We start from the raw sequence: 27,674 nt of genomic DNA, 5'->3' as shown, positions 1-27,674 counted from the left end.
CAACCAACCAGAAAAGAGAGAAGAAGAAAAAAAAAACCAGAACATGGCCCTCGGAAACCCCGTCGCGGACACACGAGGCATCGTGCTGCCGTCCCGGTACGAAATACGGCAGATCTCACCGGCCGTCGCCGACTGGGTCTTGGCGCTCAATTGGTACACACAGATATGCGGTTCAGAGGTCCTGAGCGGCGTCCACTCTGGAGAGCTGGGAAAGGCGACGCTGACGGCCTACCGGTCTCTGAGGGAGTCGAACCGCCACAAGGACATGCCGCCGTCCAACGGTCTGTCGTACATGCTCGTCGACAAAGAGTACGTCTTCAAGCGGCCCGAGTCAGAGGCTGCGGGGGGCGGCCTGTACTGGGACGAGATGGACGCCGAGGACCCGGCGCTGGCCGACGATCAAGTGGCCAAGCGGAGGCTGCTCGAGGGAATGGACTTCCCCATCGTCTCGCTGTCGCAGTGGTACGACGCCGGCGCCGAGGGCGATCCGGCCATCTGGGCGCTGAGGAGGCGGGTTGCGCCCGTGTACTGCCTCACCAGCGACATGCTGGACGAGAGGGACACGTCGACCTTGGAGGCGGAGGTGACGGGCCCGGGACAGGTGCTGCTAGACAAAGGCACGTCCACGCTGGAGGGACACGAGGGCAAGGGGCTGATGAAGGCGCTCGCGCACTTCGTCATGAGGGAGATGAAGGCCAGGGGGTTCCGGGGCATCATGGTCACTTGTCTGTCTCCGCAGGTGCATCACGTCTTCGGAAGCCCGCCAGGACCGCTTAGGGGCCTCACGCTCGTGGAGATGACGCTTTGGGACTACGAGAAGAGGGACGAGAAAGGACAGGTGTATAGGCCGCTGGCCAAGTCCAAAGTGAACAAGGGTTGGAAGGTGTGGACGGAGCTCGCGGACGAGGCATCGGTTGCTGCATAAATCCCATAACTACATATCGAAATGCACGAAGCGCTCGAGTGGAAATAGTAAAAAGGAAGAGAAAAAAAAAGAAGAAGAAAAACACAGACACACCACACCCACTCATTCACATCATCCCTGACCAAACAGAAGTCGTCGGCGTTCACCAAGTTATAGTATCCACAAAGTAAGGGTTTTGACCAATCGCTCGTTCTCACCTCATTTCCTCATCGATTCGATCCGATCTTCGGACCTAAATCAACCCCCTCGCGACGACTTTTGACCAAACGGGCGACAACGCAACTCTCATCTACGCTGTCGAATATTTATTTACCTAGGTTATCATCACCATGCCTCAAGTGGCTCTCGGGGAATCCATCCCCCCCGACACGGCTCATGTACGTTTTTCCAATGAATGTTGTGTGGCTATATATATATATATACCTTGCTGACCTTGACAACCTCTTGCCCACCAAAAGGCCGTGAGCGTTTCGTTGCCCACATGGAAGTCCAATGTAGGGTATGAGGAGGGCGAGAGCTGGGTCGTCGACAAAATGACGACTGGCTACCCGAGATTCTTCATCCACAAGAGCATAGAAGCCTTTGCGCGCGTCGTCGCCTCGACGTTCGCCCGCACGCCCGGGCAGCGGGCCATGCTGTTCCCCGACAAGGCCATCGCCCAGCGGTGCATTGACTTCCTGCACGCTCACGCCCCGGCCCAGGTCCTGGACGGCCTCGACACCGTTCACCTGGTCCTCGACGTCTCGAACCCAGAGGCCGATTCGCTGAAGCTCATCAGTCCGACCGTCTCGGGCGTGCTGTTCCACCCCGACGCTTTCCCGTACGCCAAGCAGTTCTGGCAGCACAGCGGCGACGGCGTCTCCAGCAGAAGGGCCGAGTTCTGCCACGGCCTCCTCGCCCAGGGCCTGCTTTGCCCCGATGACCCGTCAAGGAAGCCGACATGTCAGGTCCCTCAGAAGACCAAGGGCCCGCGGCGCTACCAGCGACCAGTTCTCGCAGAGGGGACGGCGGCGGCGGCGGCGGCATCTCACACGCCGGGTGGCAGCGGCGACACCAGTCCGAATCTTAGCTCGGCCGCGTCTAATTGGTTCGTCGAGGAACGCTTTGGCCGGAACCTCGACATTTCATTCGTCGACCGAGCCAAGGCGGCGATCAAAAGGCGCATCGCCGGCACGCTGAGTCATAATGTCGATGTCGCGAGCAGACCCCTGCCGGAGGCGGACCCCAGCGGTCGGGGAATCGCCAGCCTCACGGAGCACGACGTCTACCTGTTCCCCACGGGGATGAGCGCCATCTTCAACACCCACCGCTTCCTTTTGAGCGCCAGGGGGAGCATGAAGAGCATCAGCTTCGGGTTCCCTTACGTCGACACGCTCAAGATCCTCCAGAAATTCGGCCCCGGGTGCGTCTTCTACGGCCGCGCCTCGGAACAGGAGCTGGACGAGCTGCAGCAGCGGCTCGAGTCCGGCGAGCGCTTCCTGGCGCTGTTTTGCGAGTTTCCGGGGAACCCCATGCTCACGTGCCCCAATCTCAAGCGTATCCGCTCCCTGGCGGACCAGTACGATTTTGCGTTGGTGGTTGACGAGACGATTGGCACGTTTGGTAACATTGACGTCCTGCAGTATGCCGATGTCGTGGTCAGCAGCCTGACCAAGATCTTTTCGGGTGACTGCAACGTCATGGGCGGGTCGGCCGTGTTGAACCCCAAGAGTCGCTATTACGCCAGCCTCAAGACCACGTTAGAGCAGAATTATAGCGATACGTACTGGCCCGAAGATGCCATCTTCATGGAGCGGAACAGCCGCGACTTTGCCAAACGCATCAGCCGCATCAACACCAACGCCGAGGCGGTTGCCGAGCTCTTACTGGCGCACCCGCTCGTGAAGAGGGTGCATTATCCAAAACACAACGCAGACAGGGCGAACTACGAGGACTGCAGGTTGCCGTCCGGAGGCTACGGGGGGCTGATGTCTGCCGTGTTCCACCGCAAGGAGGATGCCATGGTGTTTTACGACAACATGGAGTCGCCAAAGGGACCCAGTCTCGGGACGAATTTCACGCTGACGTCGCCGTACGTGCTGCTCGCTCATTACGGAGAGCTGGATTGGGCAGTCAGCCTGGGCGTCGACCCGAACCTGCTGCGGATCAGCGTCGGACTGGAGGAGACGGATCGGTTGACGCAGATTTTCAGCAAGGCGCTCGAAGCGGCGGAAAAGGCATCGCAGGGTGCCGGGTCGGAATCATGATGGATTGCAACGCTCCCCTCCCCGCCTTTAATAAATAGTCGTATGGCCCACTGTCCATCGTGCAAATCTGTGCTCCACCCCAGTCTCTTGATATGCATTGTACATACATCGTAGTATGCTTGAAATGCGTGGGGTAGTCCATCATGTAGGTATGTCAAGGGAGGATTCTGCAATGATGCAGGAGCAACCTGGGCTGTTGAAGTGTGGGCACCCGTGGTCCATTTACTTGGCCGAAATATGTAGGTAAAGTGAGTAGGTAAATATCAGTGTTTCATTTCCAGGGTACGGAGTAGATTTCGCCTCTTTATTTATTTCTCTACCTATAACTAACCAACTACCTAAAGAGGGGAAATGAAATAAATAGTACGTATATTTTAGCCCGAAAGCTACACATTACGCAAAATAACGTTATAAAGTAGACACGAAAGAGAGACTCATACAATACAAGTAAGTAACTCCCAAGTAGGTAGGGGTTATGCGGCAATATATACATAGTACGTACTTTAACAGATGCACTCACTTGAACACTACGAGCCGTGTCGGCAGCTGTGGGAATGACACCGGACCGAGTCCCCGCCTATTTGTGTTTCTCGACTCTTCCTTCCTTTCTTTCTTTCTTTCTTTCTGTCGTTGGCCCGTTGGTACGACGCGGGGTTCTCGAACCCTCGACGGACCATCTCTTACCAACTCTCGTCTCCATCGTCTCCGTTCCGCCGGCTAACAAAGCCTCTTTTGTCTCTCTCTCTCTCTCTCTCTCTCTCCCTCTCTCCCTCTCTCCCTCTCTCCACCTTCTCCCGAGCGGCACTGTCACGAGCCAAAATGAAAAGGCAAGTCAGCCGCCAAGCGCATCCGCACAACACACACATCCTGGTCGTCCCTCCATCCGGTCGCATTAAAGCCCAAGCCAAACCCCGGCCGTCGATCCGTCCGTCCAACCAGAGCCGCCCATTGCCACGTTCCTGCGATATTCCCCTTCGCCCGAAAGGCTAAGAATCCTCGGCCGTGGTGTGGTGTGGTGGTCCCCATCCGCCAATTCCTCCCTCCCACGACCCCGTGGGGTTCTCAGCGCTGCGCCGGTTTAGCCAAGGGAACCCCAAGTCTCTCCCAAGCCTGCACAAATCCTGCCGAGAAGAAGAGAACCTGTGACGTCGAATTTCCAGAAGCGCCCGTTGCATCGACCGATTGCATCACAGCGTTACTTCCCCGCCGTCGCTGTCTTTCCTCCTCTCCCCTTCCATCCCGACTCGAGTCGTATCCCGGACTTAATCCGCACGTCTTCTTTGTCCTGCATCTCCGTCGTCCCATCCCGACTTCTCTTCACCTTGTGCTCGACTCAGTGCCTACCTACCTAGTCTTTTACAGTCCACCAGACTGTCCCGACCGCGCCCACACCCTACTCAGGTGAGTGATGGCGTGTCTTTGTCCTTGCTGACTTGGCTGTGTCAGCCCCAAAAATGATATGGCTTCACCGGCACAAGCAGGCAGAAGTGTCTTGAACCGACGGGCTGACCATCTCCAGCCACACGCTTCTTCAGCAGCGGCTCCCGCGTTTGAACCGTCAGTTTGCGCTACCGTGATAATCATTGCCGCAATCACGCCCAGCCCATCCGTCCGCCTCACATCACATCCTATCGCCAGCGGTTGCACCCACCACCCAGCCAGTCCACCTGTCTGGTACGTTGCGTTGCCATTCTCCTCTCCCCCCTGTCCTCGTACCCTTTTTATCCAGAAAGTTTCGGCAGATTGCGAAACTGGCCTGCATTCAAATCGCCATCTCGCATCGGTCTTGCGGACCCAGTTTCACAAACACTCTTGCCCTCTGCTGCCCCCCCCTCTCCCCCGGCCTGAACTATTCCCTATTCTCTCCCCGTTTTCCGTCTTTCCGTCAGCCCAATCAACCGCGTGCTTCCGGTCCGGTGGTACAAGTCCAAGACCCGTTCCACATGTGAAAGGGCTCCTGTCCCTCGAGACAAGCCCCCGGGATCCTGGGATAACTGGTCTCTGCACGTCAGCCCATCCCAGTTGCCCCGGTCTGGTCTTCGTGGGGGGGGGTTCCACTCCATCCCATCCGTCTCTTGCCTTTCCCATCTTGTCTATACACCACCATACCTAGTACTCCATCCGGCTGGTACCTCTCTCGGTAAGCCAGTGCCTACCACCCTAGCTTCGACTCGCCGGCCTCTCACCCGACCTTCCTTAGGTCCGTTGATATATATATATATTCCTAGTCCGTCCCATGTTCTGTAGCCGAATGATCCTCTCTTTTCTCCCCCTCCACTCTCCTCGTTCTATATCTCTACCCACGCTGTCCAGATTGTGTACTGTTGTCTAGTGTAATGCCATCATACTGCCTGCAAGACTGCCACTACTTCTACCGCACGGCGCTGCGCGGATTGAACGTCGGCACCAACGTCTCGCCTCTTTACGCATAAAGAGATAGCTCGTCCGCTAACAACCATGCCCACTCAAGTTCGCATCTTTTCGCGACCCAGACCCCTCGGTGAGACTCTCGAAAAGGCCGTCCCTCCGTCCTCTGTCCCCCGATCCATCCCGGACACCCTCGATCTTCAGAGACCGGTCGAGCAAGAAAGGCCAATCCAGAGCACCAAGGACGCCCACTCCATGGCGGTCTACACGGACAAGTCCGTCGAGGGCGGTGTCACATTCGCTGGCCAGGACAAGCTCAAGCAACTGCCCATCCCCGACTTAGAGGTTACCGCGCAAAAGTACCTCGGAGCCCTCAAGCCTCTGCAGTCCGCACGCGAACACGCCGAGACCAAGCAAGCCGTCCAGGAATTCCTGGGGCACGATGGCCCTCTTCTGCAGGAGAAGCTGAAGGCTTACGCCCAGGACAAGACCAGCTATATTGAGCAGTTCTGTGAGTGCAACCACGTCCCACATCATCCACACCCCCGGCTAACCGTCGTACAGGGTACGATTCGTACCTGAACTTTGATAACCCCGTCGTTCTCAACCTGAACCCCTTTTTCCTGCTGGAAGATGACCCTACCCCCGCGAGGAACAACCAGGTGACCCGGGCGGCGTCGCTCGTCATGTCGGCGCTCGAGTTTGTCAGAGCCGTCCGCAAAGAGGAACTGCCCCCCGACAACATCAAGGGCCAGCCCCTCTGCATGTACCAGTACTCGAGGCTTTTTGGCACAGCACGCGTGCCCACGGAAAACGGGTGCCAAATCGAGCAGGACCCGGACTCGAAGCACATCATCGTCATGTGCCATGGGCAGTTCTACTGGTTCGACGTCTTGGACGACAATAACGACCTCATCATGAGCGAGAAGGACGTTTCCGTCAACCTTCAGACCATCGTCGACGACGCCTCGCAGACCCCGATTCAGGAGGCCGCCAAGGGGGCGCTCGGTGTCCTGAGCACGGAGAACCGCAAGATCTGGTCGGGGCTGAGAGACGTCTTGACCAGGGAGGAGGGGTCCAACAACGCCGATTGCCTGGGCATCGTCGACTCGGCGCTGTTCGTCCTGTGCCTGGACTACACCGAGCCCGCCGACGCCGACGCGCTCTGCGGCAACATGCTCTGCGGCACCAGCCTGGTCGAGAAGGGCGTCCAGATCGGGACCTGCACCAACCGGTGGTACGACAAGCTGCAGATAATTGTGTGCAAGAACGGCAGCGCCGGCATCAACTTTGAGCACACCGGCGTCGACGGCCACACGGTACTGCGCTTCGCCAGCGACGTGTACACGGACACGATCCTGCGCTTCGCCAGGACCATCAACGGCCAGGCCCCGACGCTTTGGGCCACGACCAGCCCCGACCCGGCCAAGCGGGACCCCGACAGCTTCGGCGAGGTCGACCCGACGCCGCACAAGCTGGAGTGGGACATGACCCCGGAGCTCAGCATCGCCGTGCGCTTCGCCGAGACCCGCCTGGCCGACCTCATCGAGCAGAACGAGTTCAGGACGCTCGACTTCAAGCACTACGGCAAGAACTTCATGACCTCGATGGGCTTCTCCCCCGACGCCTTTGTACAGATGGCCTTCCAGGCGGCATACTACGGCCTCTACGGCCGCGTCGAGTGCACCTACGAGCCCGCCATGACCAAGATCTTCCTGCACGGCCGCACCGAGGCCATCCGCAGCGTCTCCGAGGAGTCGGTCAACTTTGTCCAGACCTTCTGGGCCGATAACCCGGCCGAGCACAAGGTCGAGGCCCTCCGCAAGGCGTGCCAGCGCCACGTCAACACGACGCGCGAGTGCGCCCGCGCCGAGGGCTGCGACCGTCACCTCTACGCCCTCTTCTGCACGTGGCAGCGCTCCATGGACGACGACACCCTCAGCAGCTCCAACGGCAGCTACTCGAGCCCCGTCGACGGGTACTCGGAGCAAGGCGAGTCTGTCGTCGGCAGCCCCGAAAAGGATTCGGTGCTCTCACTCAACGGCGGCGGCGCCGACGCGCAGTCGACGGCGGGGTTCCGCGCGCGGGGCGACAGCACCACCTCGCGCGGCGGTGGCGTTCACAACCAGGGGTCGGCGATGCCGCACATCTTCGCCGACTCCGGGTGGGACAGGCTCAACAACACCATCATGTCGACGTCTAACTGCGGCAACCCGTCGCTCCGGCACTTCGGGTTCGGCCCGACGTCGGGCGACGGCTTCGGAATCGGGTACATCATCAAGGACGATGGCATCTCCATCTGCGTATCTAGCAAGCACCGGCAGACGAAGCGCTTCGTCGACACCCTCGAGAGCTACCTCCTCGAGGTGCGGCGCATTCTGCGCATCACGTCGCGCCGCGGCACCGGCGTCCGGCAGACCCGCGCGCGCGAGCTCGACCACCAGGCCCGCCCGCGGCCGCCCAGGGGCATCAAGTCCCGCGGCCGCCTCATCACGGCGCAGGACACCATCAAGCCCCCGCTGGCGCGGTCGTCTACGGGCACCCAGTCGCCCACGGATGAGAGCGTCACCCTCAGCGAGGACGACGAGCTCGGCGGATGTAAGTTTCTTTTTTTTCTGCCACCCCTCCCCTCTTGTCATATGGGACACATTCTTTCTTGGAGCAGAAGTGCTGACGAGCTCTCCCCCGACAAACAGATGGCTTCTTCGACGCCGGCATGCTCCTCCAGGCGCTCAAGGCGCGCGGGGAGAACATGGACACGGCGGAGACGAAACCCTCGGAGCGGGCGGCCGTGCAGGCGCGCCGGAGGGAGATTGGCAAGAAGCTGCGGCTGATTGACTACTGACGGCCGGGCGCATCGCATCGCTCGTCGGGCATATGGTTAGCAGGGGGGTAAGGACGGAGTTCTCCCGCCGCGTGGGAAGTGTTGTAAGGAGAAGGAATCGGACGGGTTTTTGGACCATTCGGGTACGCATGAACAGCAAGCAAGCCTTTTTTTACTTGTTATATATATTCTTGGAAATATATACCCTCCTTTTTTTTTCCCCATCTGGTATCAATTCTGTTTGGAGCCTTGCTGTGTGTTTGTTGTCGTGACTGCTAGCCAAGTAAGACGAAGAACTCAACAGGACTTTTTTTTTCTTTTTTCTTTTTTCGTTTTTCTGTTTAGAGAGTCACGGGTAGACTGAACATGTACGAGTCCCCCCGTTTCATTCTACACACTGAAGTATATGTTCCTTTGGGGGGTGGGAGGAGCTACAGACGCGTTCTGTCGTCGGAAGCGTGAAAGATACCATGAAGAAGCGCCAAGTCTATAGAAAAAATAAAAAATAAGGAAGGGGAAAAACAATCTTTTTATTTTCCAACCCCCCCAGAAAGGAAGAAAAGAATTCCCGTCCCGACTCTGCGCTGCGTCGTCCCGTTTCACCGGCGCCCGTTAACCCAGAATCATTACAGGACCGTTTGTGATTCCTCCCTGTTGTTCTTGATGTTTTTGCAAGTCCCAAAAAACCTCTAAAAGAAATATAATGTACAGAGACGGATGTAGCCCCCCCCCCCCCAAACGTCCATCCGTATCGTCAGATAAAGGGCGAGCGGCGCAAAAAGCCTTTCAGGCGAGCTCGTGCATGTGTCCACGGTGGCCGTCGACGGTTGTCGGCGCCTCGTGGATCGTCGGCGGCGGCGGCTGCTGCTGCTGCTGCTGCTGGGCCGGTGGCGCTTGGCCAAACTGCTGGAACCCTCCCTGCGTTGTTTGGGGGCTGGCGGCCTGCATGCTGTAGCGGTTGTTCATGTCGTTGTTGGTGTTGCTGTACGTCATCTGGGACACGGCGCCGGGGCTCGTCGTGTCGGTGCGGTCGGGCACCGCGTTGCCGGCGAAGTAGGGCTGCTGATGCTGATACCCGTCCTGCGGCGGGGGAGGGGGCGTGCCGCCAAAGGACTGCGGGTAGCCGTTGGGCCCGCCGAACTTGGGGTCGTGGAAAGACTGCGTGTGGGTGGTGGCGGCGTACTGCGACGGCGAGCCCTGCGGCTGCTGCGGCTGCTGCTGCTGCTGCTGGCCCTGAGGCCCGCCGTTGTGGTTCTTCTTCCGGATGAAGAACCAGATGCCGAAGAGAGCGAGGGCGATGACGGCGACGCCACCGACGACGCCGCCCACGATGGCGCCGATGGGGGTGGAGGACGTCTCGTCTTCCGGGTCCGGTACGGGGGCGGGGGAGGTCGACGACCCTCGGGCCGACGCCGAGGTGGCGGTGGGGCCGGTGGGCCTGGTGGCTCTGCTCGACGTGGTGTCGCCGAGCGTCACGACCAACTCGGACCACTGCCGGGCCCGCTGGCCGGCGTACGTGGTCAAGACGGCCTGGGGAGTCGAGTTCTCCTCCGAGGCGCACCAGTAGCCGTAGATGTCGTCGGAAAAGGAGACGGTGCGGCAATACGGCTGCCCCGTTTCGGTGCTGCGCGCTCAGTGTCAGTTCTCAGGGGGTTTTGTTTCTCTCGTGGCTGCGGAAGGAGAGGGGGGAGGGGAAGAACCGACCACTTGCGGGTGTCCGTGTCCACGCGGCAGCCACTGTCGCAGAGGCTCGACGTGTAAATGTCCTTGTAGTCGAAACACGTGCGAGGTGCGTTGCAGTTTTGGGTGTTGCAGCAGGCGACCCGGCCGGGGACGTTCGAGTTGACGGGGGGCATCAACGCACAGGTGGCGCTGCCGCCGCAGGTGTACTCGGCGCCGGCACGGCCTGAGACGTAGCCGCACGTGTTGTCCGGGGCGACGAGGACGGTCACGTCCGACGTCGACTGCCGTTTCCTCAGGTCCCCATATACAGGTGCCTTGGTCGGCCGCGGTGCGAACTGGTCGAGGGGGAAGTTGAACGTCATCGTGGCCCGGGGCAGCCGAGACGACACTGTGGCATTGGCGAGACTTGCCAGGACCGCCAGGCCAGCGGCATATCGGAACGAAGTTGCCATCTCAGGTCTCGACGGAGTGGATTGAACAGTGGATTAGGTGTGTTATGCGGCCGGGCGACTCGAGAGGATCCAATTAGAACAAGAGGGAGGAGGGGGGAGGGGTCGAAGAGCAGAGAGGCTGGCCGCCATTGTTATACACCAGACCGAGAGTGCTGCCTCTGTGTTCTCCCACCCCGCCCATTGTTGTTGTTCCACCACTCTATAGGCACGAGCCATGGTCGCGGCGTGCAGGCACAACAAGGGCCTGTGAATGCTCGGGCGACTTTGACAGAGAAGCCGCAAGTCGCTCAGCCCTGGACTAACCCTTCGCTCAGCCCAGCAGATGAGCTCGGCTCGAGGCGATTGGCTGCTCGAGCATCCAGAGTCCCGCCGACCCATTTGCACTGCAGTCGGACCCATTGTGGCTTGCCAGAGCTGAACGACAAGAGTAGGCTTAGTGCGGATGGGAGAGGCAAGGAGAGACAGCCACGGGGCCGCATGAATCTAGGGTGAGCGGGGAGAAGCGCGGGGCAGCACGAAGACGGAGGGCAAGGGTCTTGGGGGAATGCGCATCAGATGCCGATGAACATCAGAGGACGCCCGAGTAGTAAGAGGCTGTTTGACATGCTTTCGGAGACATAACACAGGAGAAGAAATACACCCAGTTGGGCGAGGGTCCCAGCCCGAGGTCTCTGACAGAGGTGGCCCTGCTTCGTCGATCGTGACCCCTCCCCCGAAGCAGAACAGCTCGGGCACGTCCAGAGACCTTAATATTGTTGCCTAGGGCCGTGACCGAAAGCGAAAAGGCGAAGCTCAAAGCACTCGAGGCCACTTCTTTCGGCCTTCCCAGGAGTGCATCGAGGGCACGACAAGTGGGACACCGTGCCGTTGAGCGTCGGGTTTCCCGCTCTTAGCGTGCCAGCCAGAGAGCATCCGGCGTGTGAGCCTGACGCCCTCGGGGCCAGAGAAGGCTAGTGACTTACAGCCAGAGACGGCGCTAGCCCTCTCTGGTGCTTCAAAATTAAACAAGATCTCCGCCTGAAGGCGGACTTCAGCCTCGAGCGTGTGCTTGCTTTTTTGGGCCAGGTTGACATGGACACGAGATGTGTTTCGATAGTGTAGTCCAGTCAGGTTCTGGTCCGCTAGGGATTCCGCCTGCTCGTTCTGTCTTTCTTCGCGTGGTCTACTCCGTACCTTGCGCTTGATGAAGCCATCTTGCTAAGCGAGTGGCTTCCGCCTGTACATCATCTGCACGTGTAGCCGCATGCTGTCTGAATGGAGTCCTTGGCGTCTGCACATGCCAGGGCGCGATCTGGGGTTTAGCGAGTTGACGTGTACGGAGCGTCCGCGTCTTCACAGAATATGCGGTCAATTCTGATGGTTCGCCGATGCTTGATAACGAACGGCAGCTCCCAATACGCACGCCACGAGCTGATGATAATGAGGTAAGTAGTTGAAAGAAGCTGAAAGGACGTCGATGCGCCCCGCCCCCTCCCGCTCCCCTCCTGCCTTACATAATCATATGGAGCATCGATGGGTCCGAGATCTCCACTTGCTGCTTCTGCCAATGGGAAACAATGTTCGGGGGTAATGCACGAATCAACAACTTGAACGTAAGTCGACTTCATCGATTCCAACGCACATCGCCTTTCTCCAGGGGCAACAATCTTGAGTGATCAATGACTATGCTGCGTTGAGAAGGAGCAATCCCTGCAACCCATCCCACCAAGTAGGATCGGCTCGCTGCGTTTGACGCGGCGGCGCGGCGCGGCGTCGCATCGCGTCTCACTCACCTCATCCAAACTTGTCACTTCGACTATCCCATGCCGCCGCCTCACTCTCGCATGCCATGACCGACCTGCTTCAGCTCATACCTGACTTCCCAGTTGGGCAGTTTGCTGGGCTGTTGCAGAAGTTGGAACGCCACCAATTTTCCACCACCGACCTTTTGACCCAGGATGTCGTCGAAATAGGCAAACGCACCCAGCTGCCTCTGCTCGACATCAAACGGCTATGCGCGGCGGTCGTGGACGCCCTCCACCGTGACTTCAACCCCGCGAACCGGCAACCGTCAAACGGCAACCCGTTCCTCAGACGCTCGCTCACAGACCTCGAGAACCAGTGGTCCACAATCAGCACTCTCGATGATGACCTTGACCGAGCCCTGGGGGGAGGGCTTCCGACCGGTTACGTGACCGAGGTCACGGGTGAGAGCGGTGTTGGTAAAACGCAGCTTCTGCTGTCTCTACTGTTGGCTGTCCAGCTGCCACCACCGTACGGCCTGGGCCGCCCCGCCTTATACATCACAACGGAAGCACAGCTGTCGACGATACGCCTCTCCCAGATGTTATCGGCCAATCCTCGCTTTGCGGATCTGCCGCCCGGGGATAGGCCGTCTTTGGATGGCATTTCCAGCACCTCGACCCCTGATCTTGAATCCCAGGAGCACATTCTCCAGTTCCAGGTCCCCGTCGAGGTCGAGCGCCGCAACACCGGGCTCATCGTGCTCGACTCCGTGGCCTCCAATTACCGAGCCGAGTTCGAGCGAGGCCATGTCAGCAGCCTCGGGTCCAACATGGGAGCCCGCAGCACCGAGCTGACACGGCTCGGGGCCTTGCTTAGGGAGCTGGCCCAGAAGTACAACCTGGCCGTCGTGGTTGCGAATCAAGTGGCAGACCGATTCTCCAGCCCCCTCGTGCCGATGGCGACCCCTAGGATGGCGCATCCCCCCGGCGGCGACGGGTCCACTCAGGAAAGCCCGCTGGCGTCACGGAGCAGGGGGCCGAGAGCCTTCTCACCTTCAGCCGTCGAGCCGACGTCGTCCATAGCCGAACATGTCCGGTCCAGCATGCCCGAACCCTCAGGTCCGGATGACCTCGGCCCGCCCGCGCCTCCCGCGCTAGCGTTGGACCACCAGCAACGGTGGTTCACGGGATGGGGCGACGATCCGTTCGCCGACTACGGACTCAAGACGCCCAGCCTGGGTCTGATCTGGTCGTCGCAGATTGCGTACCGCATTGCGCTGTTCAAAAAGCCCGTGTATGGAGTGCATCGACATATCGAGGACGAGGCCGACGAACGGGGGGTGCCGGCGCTGAAGAACTGGCGTCGGTGGATGAAGGTAGTCTTCGCTCCCCACACGAAGGCGACAGGCCAGGGCCTGGACGGCGCTGTCGAGTTCGCCGTGACGATGGCAGGGCTGAAAGCCGTCACCAAGAAAAAGGCGGATGATGACTGAGCCCCTCAAACCACTTGTGGGGATGTCTTCGGAAGCCTCGTAATCTGCTCGGGTCAAAGAGGCGCCGGCGAAAAGGCCTGCACGAATGGTGTTCCAAGGTTACCCAAGCACAAATCAGCCTTGGCTATGGGGAGCGGCAGCTTTGCAAGTCTGACAGCGAGCGCATGCACACTGCTTGGCGATCATCGTCGGTGTTTCATTCCTACGTCGGACGAGCGATGCCAGTCAGCAATTGCACTTGGGTCACCATGAATCAGCAGCTCACTCAGACCAGTGCGGCACAGTAAGACGGCAGCGTCATTGTCTGCCTGTTTGAGATATTAGATTAGACGACAGGGCTACACCACGACCCTATATCAAACATTGCTAATCTGGAGCGAGTTCAAGTCGACCGCTGGTCGGGATGAGGTTGCAACCCGGAAGCTCCACACGAGCCAAACGAACGAAATGTGTAGGATAGGGCGGGCTGTGGGGGTATCGGTATATCAATGAACCCATGCACTCTAGATCAAACTATAAACCGAGGTATTATGCAGAGCCTCCGCACAAGTCTCGATGTGAGACTTGCGCGAAGGACGAATAGCAGGTGTGCAGTGGTGGTGGAAAGGGCAGTAAACAAAAGTATGCTTTTCAACCTCCCAAGGAAACCCAGACTCGATCCAACGTTTGAAGGAAACTTGCACGGCGGGTCGCAGCTTCTAGCGGAGGTGCTTCAAGGAATACGAATAGGTAGGCAATTGTCCTCCACCTGGTGGTTTGTTTACATAATACAGCCGAAAGCCGATGACTGAATACCTAGGTACCTGCTTGGTACCTCTATCTACTATGGTATCCGGTGTAGATGCCTTGCCCACCTTAAGGTGGGTAACTAGGTGCCTAGAGCCGGTCCAGACCACATGCAATAAGCTCACGTGATAAGTCCCGTGCTCGCCGTGCCACTTGGAAAAGGTTTCATTCGTCAGCGGTACCCAATGAGCCCTGACTGACCAGGTGGAGGTGGGCCCCGTTCGCTCCCTTCCGCCAGGTGGTGCCGCTACCTAGACGCAGGACTTCTTCTGGGCACAGGACACCAAGCACACTAATCAGAGACTGGACTAGCACTGCTAAGTACTCTACACACTGGCACTGGCGGTATCGGTACACCCTCCCGCGCTAGAAACCTTGACGTAGCAGCCTGCCGTACTCCGTTCGACTCTCCTACCTCACTTGACCTGGCTTTGTTGCTCCTTTCGACACCTCATCACGACACCACCGAAATCCATCACCTCTCAACACCCAACGCCCATATAATCGCCCCGCGCGCCCCCCTCCAGACCGCCGCACAACAACAACTCTACTAGCCTTCATCGCAACCCCTCCCCTAGCCTTTCACAATGAACCCCGAGTAGTACGTTGCCTCTCTTGCCTTTTGAAACGAGGGTAGCCTCGGGAGCCGCCGCCAAGCTGACCTGCTATCTGTCACAGAGTCCCCCTCCATCCATCCCGCCCTCTCGATGCCATCGTCATTTCCTTGCGAAGACGACGAAGCCAACGCTGCCCGCTCGTCTCCGACACCGATACTAACCCGACCGCAGGTACGACTACCTCTTCAAGCTCCTCCTCATCGGTGACTCCGGTGTTGGAAAGTCTTGTCTTCTGTTGCGTTTCGCCGACGACACCTATACCGAGTCCTACATCTCCACTATCGGTGTCGACTTTGTATGCTTCCCCCCCCCCCCACCTCTCCGTCCATCTGACACCGATCGAACGGCTGCTGACGTTGAATCACAGAAAATCCGCACGATAGAACTCGACGGAAAGACGGTGAAGCTCCAGATCGTAAGTTCAAACCCTGCCGCCGAATTCTTGGGCAATATCCGTTTGTCGCATAGACTGACGCGGTTCATTTCTTGTGCAGTGGGATACCGCCGGCCAGGAGCGTTTCCGCACCATCACTTCCTCTTACTACCGCGGTGCCCACGGCATCTGCGTCGTCTACGATGTGACCGACATGGACTCGTTCAACAACGTCAAGCAGTGGCTCCAGGAGATTGACAGGTACGCCACCGAGGGCGTCAACAAGCTGCTTGTCGGCAACAAGAGCGATATGTCCGATAAGAAGGTTGTCGAGTACACCGTCGCCAAGGTAAGCTGGACCCCGACTATCGCCATCTTCGGCGATGAGCACGCCCCCCTCCCTCTTGCTTTCTGTTTTTATCTGAGACATACTGACACCCGTTGCAGGAGTTCGCTGACAGCCTGGGCATCCCCTTCCTCGAGACCTCTGCGAAGAACGCCAGCAACGTCGAGCAGGCCTTCCTGACCATGGCCCGCCAAATCAAGGAGCGCATGGGCAGCACGACCGCGAACAACACGAAACCCTCCGTGCAGGTCGGACCCGGACACGGCGTCTCCTCGAACTCGGGCGGCGGCTGCTGCTAAGCGGCTCGACCCTGATTTCCACGAAGCCCGCTTTTCTTTACCTGTGTTCTATGGCATTTTACGGATTTTCTCGGCGGAGGGGAGACAGCTGGGCAGGTTAGGCGAGGGGGGAGACTGCACAGGTGTCGGGATCAGATTCGGCTCAGATAAAGGCTGCGTCGTCTGCTTTTCTCTCCTTCCCCCGCTACGGCTGCTTTCCAGACTTGTTCTAAGCATAGACGAGTGTTGATTTGGATTGTTCCAGCTCCACCTCCGCATCGCACACGCAATCAACACAAGATACCTTCTGTAATGGGACTCACGACGTTTGTTCATGGCACGAGATGGGACCTTTCGGTGATGACGTATCCAGTGGTCCGGCTCTCGGACGCCCGTCAGGGGAGGATACGAGTCCATCTCGACATGTTCGTATCTATGTGTGTGTGTGTGTGTGTGTGTGTGTGTGTGTGTGTGTGTGTGTGTGTGTGTGTGTGTGTGTGTGTGTGTATGTTTGCGTAGGCCGTGTCTTGCTGGCACACCGTGTATTCTGCGACGAACATGAACGGCAGCGGGGCGAATCACATGGGCAACGAAGCAGGCAAGACCGCACGGTATCTGCGTGTTTTTCTTCTCTGTCTGTCGGTGTTTTGTTATTTTTTTGCCTTTCTTGGTTTTCCGTCGTCTTTTGGCGATTGCCGTTGTCTTTCCCGCCCCCGGTACGGTAGATAGGATAGGATCGAAAGTAATGGACCAAGTGACGTGTTCCTTGTTTGTTCTGCATTAAACACTCTGCGTTTCAACTCTTTTCTTCTTCTGTTTTTTGCCGCGTCGTCTCGTGCTGTGGCGGCTCCTCCTCCTCCTCTTCATCTATCCATCCCAACCTCACCCGGGACGTTTGAAAGTGAGGTCCCTAAGCCGCGATGTCGTCTGGAGTTTAAGAAGCCGTCCTCCCCCCCATTTCGTTCGATTGCTACCTTGCCAAATGCCTGGTTTACGTTTCGCGTCCACCCTCAACCCCGACCCCGACCCGCGCCGTGGAGGTTTTACATGGCGAACACGAGTTGTAAATACGAGGAAACAGTGTGACGCGCGGCGCGGCGCTGCGGTTCGGGGGGGAGGGCCTGCGGAAATACCGGCCGGTCACGGGGTCGGGTGCACGTGGGCGGTCCCAATCTCCTCAGGGGCTCAGAAGCACGCGGAAGCGGTAGAGGGAGTGGGGGGATAGAGGATGACACGGGGGCGGGAGAGCACATGACCCCCCGCGCGGTCACATGCGGATCAGCCTAGGCAGGTAGACAATCGAACCCTTTTTCCGCGCGCCCTCCCGCCCGGCCCCCGATAGGCCGCCCCTGCACCCCCCACCCCTTCTTCCTCCTCCCAACCTCCGCCGGCCGGTCGGGCTCTACTCTAGGGGTTAGAGAAAAACCTCCTTCCAAGGCCCGCCGCGGCTGGCAGCGCGGGTCGTGAGTGTTTATTTCCACATCTTGTTTTGGACGTTCATCTCCATGCCTTTGCTGGTGCCATGGAATGGCATGGGGGGGCTGAAGGCATTGTCCGCCGTCTCATGCGAGGGGGTTATCAGGTTAGGCAGGGCGACCGACGGCAGTCTTAGTATTTGACGTCATGGAGGGACAAAACTCGGGTCATCCGGCTCTTCTCACCGGAACAGCGCCCCCTCGTTCCCTTTTACGTCTGGATACTCGTCCCCGGGAGGGGTTCCAAGATGGCGTTTAGTCGTGTATGTCCTCTGTGAGGAAGCGTCGCCAAGATTGCAACCAATTCTGAATGGTCGTCAGGTGGCCCAAGTACTGCTTTGAAAAAAAGGCACGGATGGATGTTCAGTGTTGGATCGTTGGTGGACATGATGTGTGACCTGACTTGTTGATGTTGATGCCAGCAGAAGGGGGGTCAACCACGGGTTTCTCCTTGTCCCTGATTTCTTTTGGGGTTTGCGAACGAACCGCTATGCGTTGTGACATTGTTCTCAGGGCTTTGGAGAACTCGGGACTGAGCTGTAGTACGTCAATTAGCGGAACGTACAGGACTATCTTCCGGACCATCTCTTGGATGTCATTAGGGGGACTGGTCAGCCCTAGCCACGATGGTGGTCAGATCTGTGCGTTGGTCGGGTTCCTCTTTACGTTCTGCGTTGATGGGGAGGGGGGGTCATTGGCCAGTATAAGTGATGAGGCATCATCAACCCGCGTACTCTGGATGAGCATCGACGGCAGCGCTCGCTCTGGCGACTTTTTGGGCCCTCGGCGACAAAAACTGGTCATGGGTTCGTTGGCAAACCTCGGATTCGGCGTCTACCCTCGCGCACATAGGTTTCGACCGCAGACCCCATGAGATATCTGCGGCTCTGTCTGAGAGAACCCCTTGCTGAAGAATGCACGCATGCTTGGGTAGAAAGCCACATTGTGTAATCGAATTTCTACGCTATTTACGGGCCATCTTTTATCCCAGGGTATTGCAGCGTCCATCCATTTTGACAGGCGTAGCAAAGGTGGTTGTCGGCTGCTTCAACCGAATAGCAAGTGTCCATCCATTTCTCGCTTCCATATCTCTGTACATGAAGACATTCTCGTTACTTGAAGCGAGGTCATCCTCTGCCGCCTCCCCCCCCCCCCCCCCCCCCCCGTTGAGGATCCCAGCCTTCCTTGATCCACCGGGTTATGGTTAGAAAGCAAGAAATCAAAAAAATAGACGCAAAGCATCATAACAGTCGTCCAGAGAGAAAAAGAAGTGTGCAGAGCCAACCCGCAGGCTCTTACGGCATACAGTATAGTACAAAGTCGCCGAGGACCGGCTCATGCCAACCCCAGGAACTTCAAAGCCTTGCGGCTGTTGCCCTTTCGCATGTGGTTCTTCTTCAGGAACATGGGCATCAATCGCCTTTCCTCGAGGTCTAGATCGCTCTCAAATTCCATATCAACCGTCATGATGGATCCGTCATCGCCCAAACCCGGCCTTGTGTCACCACCTCTTCGGGACTTGAGGCGGCGGACCATGATGTTGTCCGTAATAGACGAGGTCCTGGGCGAGGACCTAGCAGAACTTGTCGTCCTGATGTGCCTCCTGCTCCTGATAGAAAGGGGGGAAATCGGAGGGCTCATGGTCTGTGGTGTGATGGGCGAGGGGTTGCCCGTTCTCAGCTTGCCTAGTTTCTTCGATCCCTTGTCAGGCAAATAGAATTTTGAGATGCTGATCAGAAGCGTCCGGACAGTCGAGACAAATGTGGCAACTTCTATTTCGGTTGCAGTCGACGCGAGAAGGAGGTTGGCCTTTGAGACCGCCAGTCCGTCTCTTGAGGGCGCAGACGCGGCAGCCTTGGAATCCTTCGACTGGACCGAGCTCGACGAGCTCGAAACAAAGTCGTTTCTCGGCGAGACACGGCCCAGGGAGTTGCCCCGGGCATGCGTAAAGAGGAGTGGCTCTTTGGTTGCGGCATCAATTACTTGAGCGACTTTCATCATGTCAACCCCAACTAGCTTTTGCAGAGCAAGAACGGTGGCGAGATGGTCAGGGGGGTAATCGAGGAGCAGGAAGCGGACTTCCGAGTGGGCAGCCAAATACGTCTCGAGATGAGGAACGATGAGAGTTGCCAGAAAATACGAGTTCGTAAAGGGGTTGTCGTGGGTCTGCCTCGCCAGGGGCTGTGCAGTGAACGACTGCATCGCGTTGGCAATAAGGTATCTTGAAAAGCAAAGTTAGCCCTGATCTATTAAGCACAATAACATGACGGACAACTACTCACCGAAAGTCGAGCCTACCAGTTCGGCAGGTTCCATTCGGCTTACTGCCCAGCTTTTCAAGTTGGCTGATCACCCCTGAGACGAACGGCTTATTGACCCCACGCTGTGCTCCAACAGCCAGGATCAGGTCAATTTGGCGGCTGTCCTTGCCCAAGCTTTCTCTCAGGTCGGTCTCGCGGAAAATGGGCTTCCACAACCCTTCCATCTCAGGCAGCAGAGGAAAGCCGAACTGAGAGTAGCCCCTTCCGTTGGGTGGAAAGTAGATGTTGAGTACTGAACGAAGTGAGTTCTGCATGGCCACCGCCGTCTGACCTTTCACAGCTTTGAAGTCGTGGAACTTATCCTCCGGCTCCGGGATTGTCGGGGGAGGCGTGTGTGCCGGTGTCGGCAAGGCTGAGACCGTCATGCTCCTGGGGGCAGACAGAGGGTGCTTCCTAGCCAAAACGGTGTCGTCGTAGGAGTAGGGGTCGTACTCCCCCCCACCGACGGCAATCGCGGGAGTAGGTGCTTTCGTCAGAAAATCGTTTGTCGGCAGTGGCGGAGTGTTGGGAGCTGTCGAACGACCATCGGCAATGGATGTGTTGCGGGAACTACCCGGAGACACCGTGACTGGGTAGGTACCTTCTTTGAACGACTTGATCATGTGCTCCAGTATCGGGTCTGGGTTCTCATCTTTGAAATGAATCACGAGGTCTTCGTGAAATGGCAACACCGGCAGGAAAGCATCTTCGCTTTGTTCGGCATCTTGGGCGTCGGTTCCTCTGTCGACATATCTGTTCGTGATTCGCCTGTGATGCCAAGCCAGTTCCTCCCTTGGCGACGGCACTGGACTGTTCGCCCGGGGGGACCTGACGTACACGGTTTTGGGGATCTCAACAGCCTTGGTTTCCCGTTGTGGAACCTCTGGGACGAGAACATGGCCAGGAACAGAACGGACGTTCGCCAGATTGTCAGCATTAGCACCCTCTGTAAGGCTGTTTTTGTGCTTCAGCCGCACCAGTGTATCCCGGTACCGCGAGCTGGTGCGGGTAAGCTGGCCATTGGACTTGGATCGTTTGAGGGTGTGGGTGGAGGCCGATGACTGCATTCGAACAAGCGATGCTTGCTCGATGAATATGGGCTCCGTCGAGCGAATGCTGAAGACGTCGGACCTTGGAGTTGCCACGCCAAGCATAGTGCTGGGGTTGGGTGACGGCGGCGAGGAGACATCTCCCCGTTCGTACGCCTCGCCTGCACAACTTGGAGAGCGGGGAGGTCCTGAAACGGTCAGGTTGCTCTCGCGGTTGAACCATGCACTCGTACGCTCGTCAAAGTTCGTGACAGCCAACGACGGCGTTGAATCGCGGAGTTGAGCAGTCTCCGTTGGCCGACCTTCATCTCCGCCAAACTCCTCGTGGTAGTGTCCACCAAAGACGTAGAAGGGCGCGGTGTCCCCATACGTGTCAGCGAAGCAGAACATTGGCAGACTTAAGCTCCTCGGGCGGAGGCTCAAGATTGTGAGGTCCATGTCGCTAGGAGGCTGGAGGTTTTCGGTTTCGCGATCCAGAGCATCTGCTGCGCGCATGGCTCTCGTAATGGGGTCCTCGACGAAGTCGTCGGATGTATCAAGAAAAGAGCCCCCCACACTAGCGGGATGCCGGGTTAGGCTTTCGACGCCCCCTTTCACAAGTTCATTGAATATGGCCTCTGCCTTGGAAATATCCCCGTCTGTCACATTCCGTGAAATGGCCTTGATGCAGACTGTCTGGGCACTGGGTGTGCCGCCGTTCATGAAGACAAGCCTTTTGCGCCTGGGTGTCGATCCACTCAAAAATACCATGGCGACCTCTCGCCTCTTGACAACGGCGTCATGGACCCTCTTAACAAACTTGCGGGCTTCGAAAGGCTCCTCGGGGTTGTCGGGCTCGAGATATTCCTTGACGCTGGGGAGAAGGGCTATTTGTGTGGATGTGGGTAACAGGCGAAGCTGCGTAGAGACTAGGTCACCGTGGCCCTCGAAAGCGACCAGGGCGCCATGATATTGGGCAGACTCGGTCATTTGGAGCCGGACAGTGTAGGGTAAGAGCGTGTGTTATACCAAGGGCGGGTGGAGTGGCTAGGTTAATTGTTCGGATCGATTGCGCAGAGCCGCGGTGAAGTGAAGCGGCAGGCGAAGCAGTATTCGGTCGGTTGATTGGATTCGAGTGGGTTAACCCAAGTGAGAATGAAAGGGCAGGAGGTGTGATGTAGTGCAACCAGTTGCAGAAATCGCACAATTTGGAGGGATGGCCCAGGCTGACGGCAACTGCTGTGATAAGTCGAGAGTAGAGAAATGAAGAGAATGAATAGAGAGTGAAGAATGGAAAACTGCAATGTACTTCTGGTAAGTAAAAAAGATGAAGGGCACTTTTGAGGGGGGGGGGGGGGGGGGGGGGCCGCGAGCAATTGAGCTGTCACAGGCAACGGCGCAAACCCAAAAGGAAGTGGCTTGAGCTAACCTGGCATAGAGGGTACGAGGCGATGAATAGTTGGCGTTTCTAAGCTGCGCCTCAAGCCGCTAGATCGGTAACGACAAAAAGGCTGCCCATGAGGGGAGTAAGAGATGGGGGGGGTGAAGTGGATGAGAAGAGAAAGCGAGAAAGGAAAAGAGAGGAAACAGAGCAGGTGCGGCGACGTCTGTGGAGAGGAACCGGTCTGGCCAGGGAGGTGAGTGCGGTGGTTGCCCTTCAGCTTATGTGAATGAATGAATGAATTTAGGTATGACCAGTTCTCGTCCGAGCCAAGAGCACACACACGCATACACACATACCTTTACGAGTGAGCGTTGTCTTGTGCTAATGGATCGTTGCCGTCCTGTCGCGCAAGAGGATTCGGCAGGACTAGGGGGGCGGCAAGCGGCAGGAAGCAGCAGGTGGTGACTGCCTCGTCCCAGCCTAAGCTTGGGTGTTTTGATATTGGAATGAATGGGACACTGGCCCGGGAAGGAACGGCTCTGCCTGGGTGCGTGGTGTAACAAGTGGGCGAACCGAATCGAATGGTCTCACCGCCCACGATGGTGGTGCGAATCGAATTTCAATTCCTGGGCATAGATTATGAGAAAGAGAATGTTGGAAGGGCAGGGCGGTGGCTTGTCCTGTTGGCCCTCTCATCGAGACACCGCGACTGAGGGCGTCTCTTAGTCAGACGACCTCGAGCCCGGGCCGGGTGACGGACCTAGATTCGGGAGAGTTTGGACGAAAGGTTCCATGCTACACTAGGTATACCACACTGCACTACACTACCTACACTACACTACACTACACTACATAACTGCGTCAAGGTTGGCAAGATGGGACAAGGTCCTCGAACGCCTCCTCCCTGGTCGGTACTCATGGCTTGCGACTAGCACCAAGACGGTCTCCCCCCCATATGATACCGGTGTCTCATGGCGGTAGGTCCGTCGACCTGCACACCACCGGGGAAGAAGGGACGAATCTGTCTGACAGTTGCGCAAGCCGCCGCCGCCACCTCACTTGCATCATACCACCTGCCTAGATCGACACAACGGGAAAATGTCGCCGTTTGATCGTGCATGGAGATACCTGCCTGGATACGTACGATGCATACCCACCTATAGTACCTATACGCATGGCCGACAGTCTGTCGTGATGGAGGGGGGCGGCCGTTGCAACCAAGGAATGAATGAGACAAGCCACAGGCAAGAGTGGCAGAGGAACATGCTCGATTCAACGGAGAAGCCCGCGGTTGAGGCTTCCGGTCAAGCGGCCCGAGACCCAAGGTTGTCGCGAATCGACATTGGACAAACAGAAGTGACCGAGCAAGAAGATGAGGCGGAATAAAGTATCCGGCTCAATGGCATGTATTCTAATTGAAGCGGACCGCTCAATGACCAGTCCACTCGACCTGTCAAGAAACGAAAGGGAGGACGGAATGCGGATGCCTGTAGTTGAATTGATAAGTCCCAGAGTAATTTCCCCTACATCCGAACAGACGTACGTGGGGAGAGACAACCCGAGGAAGGAGGAGACGTGGGAGGCAGTGGGCCACATGCTGTAGGCGGCGACAGCTGGTGGATCCGCCCCAGGGTTCAGCTTAGGTGTATCCGTACCTGTATCCGTACATACATGGTAGTAGGCACGCCTCTACCCAGTGCACGTGCCTCAGAGGTGCTCTGTACTTGGATCTTTGGGCAATATTGTGGGAATATGAGTGCAAAGACAAGTACCGAGTACACTAGGTAGCGGCGACGTGAGGGAAAGCGTGGGTTGGTCGTGGAGGGAGGAGTGTACAGGGGGTAAGCTATTGATGCAGGGGCGACTCGGAAATAGGCTTTGCCTATTTAGGCGATCGACGACCAGGCTCATGCTGGATCGGGAAGAAGATAACCGATCAAAGAAGTCGACCAATCGGCAGGTCAGGGCGTGTGTTTGTTTGCTCGCACTCTGGGCTGCTCAACTACGTCAATTTCCTCTCTCCAGTATTCGAACCTATCTACGGAGTACCAAGCCCACATTCGTACTTTGTGGCCTTGGCAAGACCACCACCACCGCCTATCCGTTTGTTTGTCTGTCTGTCTTCGCATCTGTTCCTTGCATGTACGGTGAGGGCTCAACTCAACTCCCTCAGCACCAACGCTATCGCCTGCATCCATGAAGCTTTAACCTTGAAAACAGCCGCCGTTCGACCATGACCGCCAGAGCCCGAACAGCCCGCGGTCAGATATTGAGTAGCGCGCCACCGTGCTAACTCTATCTTGCACACCCTGAACACAATGCCGCACTGCAGGGGGCATCACATCTGTATACACTACCTATGACATGACTTTCGCAGTCGTCAACACAATCACCGGTCCAGGTGAGCTATCCAAACCAAGATTGCCATCGGCCGCAGTCCCGCACTTGATATCCGTCGACGTCTGCCATGCACCCCCCGCCTCAACGGCGAAACCGTGTCCTGCATCTATTCAAGTCATTCGAACGCCCAAAGACAAATACCCTTAGTCAGGTTGGCCCGAGCCCATGCCATAACAAATAAATGCTACAGTGAACTTGCCGGCAAGTCTTTCTTTGTTCACTTCTGCGCGGCGAATGCCGTCTTACCTTCAACTCAACCGAATAGACGATGCTCTTGTTACACCGGCGGCAGCAGTTGGCACAGGCTACCTACAGGTATTGCGAATCTGTAACCAGCTAGCTACATTGTTATATGTTCGGTTCCTGACCAGTTGCTGACCAGGATGATTCTGGACCACAGGCTGAAAGGACGGGTACCTCGGCAGGGTGCAATCCAACGTTACATGACATGGACGTTGCGGAATCCTTCGACAGGTCTTCTTCCGAGGTTACGAAGCTTGTTCCACCACCCAAATCCCCTGGTGGCGGGCTCCCACCAATTGAGCGAACCAGCTCTTTTCCTTCCTCCGACTTCGCAAATGTGGCCGGCCACAGGCCCGCAAAGGCATGCAACTATGCTTTCTTTGCAAAATCCCATCCATCACAGAAGTCATATCGGCCAGCCTTGATTAGAGCCATTGGGCTCTCCATTTCCCCAGCTGGAAGGGACGGGCCATTCGATTGTCCAGATTCACAGCGCTGCGCCTCTGGGGTTATACCGTGCCCTTGGATCATCGACAAGGGCCCAGACAACTTGCTCCCAAGGCTGAACCACCTGTGTGCAAGTAGCTCCGCAGATCCCATCTCGTCATTGTCGTCCTAAGCCCGTCCCTGTAGCAACGAGTCATACTAGTCATCATAGAGAGCGGTGAAGGGCGTGAAACGGGCTAGAAGCTGTCTTTATTGCACTGCAGAATACCTGAATTGTCGAGGCGGCCCTAGCCTCCCCTTGGTCATGTTTTGTTCTACAGTGATTTGCGGCAACCGCAACATCCGTCCTTTGTGCTTCCACCTCTGCAAAGACACTATTCGTCTGGCTAACTTAACATATGCCCATGCAGCTCTCGTTTCGTTTGTGCGGACGCGACGCGATGCGACAAGCAGGGCTCCAAGAAATAGAGCGTGGGGATACCCTCTTCTCCGCCAAAGCCGCGTTCTCTCAGAGCCGCCGGAGTATCACACTTGTCACCCGTGCAGATCCAAGTTTCCCCACCAGCCTGTGCTTCATCCCCAAGGTCCGTGTTGGTTCTGCTTGGTTCGCTCAGGGGTTAAGAGGTTCCGACTGCCTAGAAACTTCCGCTTTCGATTCCAAGCTTGTGTCAAGCTGTCAACTAACCCAACATTCCGAGCGTTCTAGAGGCTTGTGCTTCGGCTGGCTCGTCGCCCTACCCCTATTCCGTGCCTCGAGCGACGGGCCTCAAAATGCCTGTAGCCTCCCGATGTTTTACTGGGAAGCCGTCCAGAACGGCCTGCGCAGGCATGGCCAGGTCCGTCTTGCCCGCCTTGCGGCTCTTATCTTATTCAAACCAGTCAAAAGACGATATGCTAAAATAGTGTCGGGACACCGCCGGGAATATTTAGGGATCACGGGTACTCGCACAGACTGGCGAAGCAAACAAGCCACTCATTTCCTGCCGCTGGATGTTCTCGAGTGATTCGGGTTCCCACGCAGCCACCGGATTTCAGGTGGTACAAGGTGGTCCAAGGGAGGTCATGGGCACAGTCGAAGGAAGACCTTCCGCCGTCCGCAGTCGGGCGCCAGGCAAGGCCCAAGGGACGAGCGGTCGATCGGTTCCTTCTGTCACGTTTCGAGCACAGGCGGATCTGAGATGTCAATGGCAGGGTCCCCGGCTGGATTTGGCTCTTACAATGTTTGTTTTCCTGCACCCTCGACGTTGCGCGTGGCCGCTCAGGCAAAGAGTATCCTCACTGCCCTGGAACGCACTACTGGGTTCTTTCTAGCGCGCTCTAGGGAGGAATGATGCTGGCCGGAGAATAACACTCTAGCGTTGGAATGACGAGCCCCAGCAGCCCGAGCACGTTGTTTGTTTGTTGCCTGCAGTGACTCTCATCCTTAGACGGTGCCGACATCAATGATGCCTCCTCTCCCGGCGGCCTCCAACCGCTACAATTATCCAGAACCCTCCCCGCATGAGTTCACGACTCCTCTCAACTGTAAATATGGCGCGCAGGAGCGCCGGTCATGTGAACAGATGCCACACGGCTTTTTGTGTCTCCTCCGGTGCCGTCACAAGCGATGGCTGACTCTTTGCTCCGCGGCGCATGTCTCGATGAACCCCCCCCACCGGAGGCGTGCAAGCTCGTACCGAGACATCATTAGCCAGACAAACGCCCAACATCTGACTCCAGATATGTCCAGGACGGCATCGGGGAAATTGTAGGCAACCGGCCGGGGTCGGATGGCAAGCCTCCACCATTTGACGGGGGCATGCTGGCTGGCGTACATCCCGCCCCCCCCCTCTCCGCTTCTCAGAGCTCCCTTGGGGCGAAGCCTGCATTTTCCCATCACGAACCCCCTAGCTAGCTCGGGTATATGGAAACGATGTGAAGGCCATGTTAATAAAGTTGGCCGAAACCCGAAGAGGAGGAGTAATTCGTTGGGCCGGGGAGACGACGACGGGTCGTAGTCTCCCGCTGTTTGGATTAGAGATGTAGAAGATTTGAGTGAGTAATGGGACAGGCCAGAAAGCCTCATCTACCAGCGACTTCACACAGCTGGCTTTTTTTTTCCCCCTTGGTGACGAAAAAAAGCTGAGCAGTGATGATTTTTTTCTCCCTTTATTGTTTCATTACTTGGTCGATTTGCTGATGTGACGATTCGTGGAGTCCGGGGGGAACCTCCTGATCCCCCCGTGCGGAGCCCTCTCCCACGGCATTATCACGACGTTATTCCTCTCCCAAACGGCCAAGTGC

The 27,674-nt window shown here is 57.3% G+C and overlaps 7 protein-coding genes across 7 annotated transcripts; 5 read left to right on the top strand and 2 right to left on the bottom strand.

The window, feature by feature from the left end:
- Nucleotides 1–43: 43 nt before the first annotated feature.
- GLRG_05280 (uncharacterized protein) lies at nucleotides 44–925 on the top strand (the record flags this gene model as incomplete). Its single annotated transcript, XM_008095965.1, has 1 exon — nucleotides 44–925. The coding sequence occupies one exon, from the start codon at nucleotides 44–46 to the stop codon at nucleotides 923–925; it is 882 nt and encodes a 293-aa protein (XP_008094156.1).
- A 329-nt stretch (nucleotides 926–1,254) lies between these two features.
- Nucleotides 1,255–3,171, top strand: GLRG_05279 (cystathionine gamma-synthase; the record flags this gene model as incomplete). Its single annotated transcript, XM_008095964.1, has 2 exons — nucleotides 1,255–1,302; nucleotides 1,384–3,171. 2 exons carry the CDS (start codon nucleotides 1,255–1,257, stop codon nucleotides 3,169–3,171), a joined length of 1,836 nt encoding a protein of 611 aa, XP_008094155.1.
- Nucleotides 3,172–5,628: 2,457 nt separating this feature from the next.
- GLRG_05278 (choline/Carnitine O-acyltransferase) lies at nucleotides 5,629–8,383 on the top strand (the record flags this gene model as incomplete). Its single annotated transcript, XM_008095963.1, has 3 exons — nucleotides 5,629–6,049; nucleotides 6,103–8,136; nucleotides 8,235–8,383. 3 exons carry the CDS (start codon nucleotides 5,629–5,631, stop codon nucleotides 8,381–8,383), a joined length of 2,604 nt encoding a protein of 867 aa, XP_008094154.1.
- Nucleotides 8,384–9,148: 765 nt separating this feature from the next.
- Nucleotides 9,149–10,497, bottom strand: GLRG_05277 (uncharacterized protein; the record flags this gene model as incomplete). Its single annotated transcript, XM_008095962.1, has 2 exons — nucleotides 9,149–9,986; nucleotides 10,067–10,497. 2 exons carry the CDS (start codon nucleotides 10,495–10,497, stop codon nucleotides 9,149–9,151), a joined length of 1,269 nt encoding a protein of 422 aa, XP_008094153.1.
- Nucleotides 10,498–12,325: 1,828 nt separating this feature from the next.
- GLRG_05276 (DNA repair protein RAD57) lies at nucleotides 12,326–13,714 on the top strand (the record flags this gene model as incomplete). The annotated part of the gene is made up of 1 exon (XM_008095961.1): nucleotides 12,326–13,714. The coding sequence occupies one exon, from the start codon at nucleotides 12,326–12,328 to the stop codon at nucleotides 13,712–13,714; it is 1,389 nt and encodes a 462-aa protein (XP_008094152.1).
- Nucleotides 13,715–15,087: 1,373 nt separating this feature from the next.
- On the top strand, nucleotides 15,088–16,135 carry GLRG_05275 (Ras family protein; the record flags this gene model as incomplete). Its single annotated transcript, XM_008095960.1, has 5 exons — nucleotides 15,088–15,098; nucleotides 15,289–15,412; nucleotides 15,485–15,532; nucleotides 15,612–15,839; nucleotides 15,938–16,135. 5 exons carry the CDS (start codon nucleotides 15,088–15,090, stop codon nucleotides 16,133–16,135), a joined length of 609 nt encoding a protein of 202 aa, XP_008094151.1.
- A 2,789-nt stretch (nucleotides 16,136–18,924) lies between these two features.
- On the bottom strand, nucleotides 18,925–21,907 carry GLRG_05274 (uncharacterized protein; the record flags this gene model as incomplete). The annotated part of the gene is made up of 2 exons (XM_008095959.1): nucleotides 18,925–19,810; nucleotides 19,872–21,907. 2 exons carry the CDS (start codon nucleotides 21,905–21,907, stop codon nucleotides 18,925–18,927), a joined length of 2,922 nt encoding a protein of 973 aa, XP_008094150.1.
- Between the last annotated feature and the right edge of the window lie 5,767 nt (nucleotides 21,908–27,674).

This window comes from Colletotrichum graminicola (genome assembly GCF_000149035.1).
Source record: "Colletotrichum graminicola M1.001 genomic scaffold supercont1.17, whole genome shotgun sequence".
Classification (NCBI taxonomy): Eukaryota; Fungi; Ascomycota; class Sordariomycetes; order Glomerellales; family Glomerellaceae; genus Colletotrichum; species Colletotrichum graminicola.
This window is presented reverse-complemented; position numbering and strand designations above follow the sequence as displayed.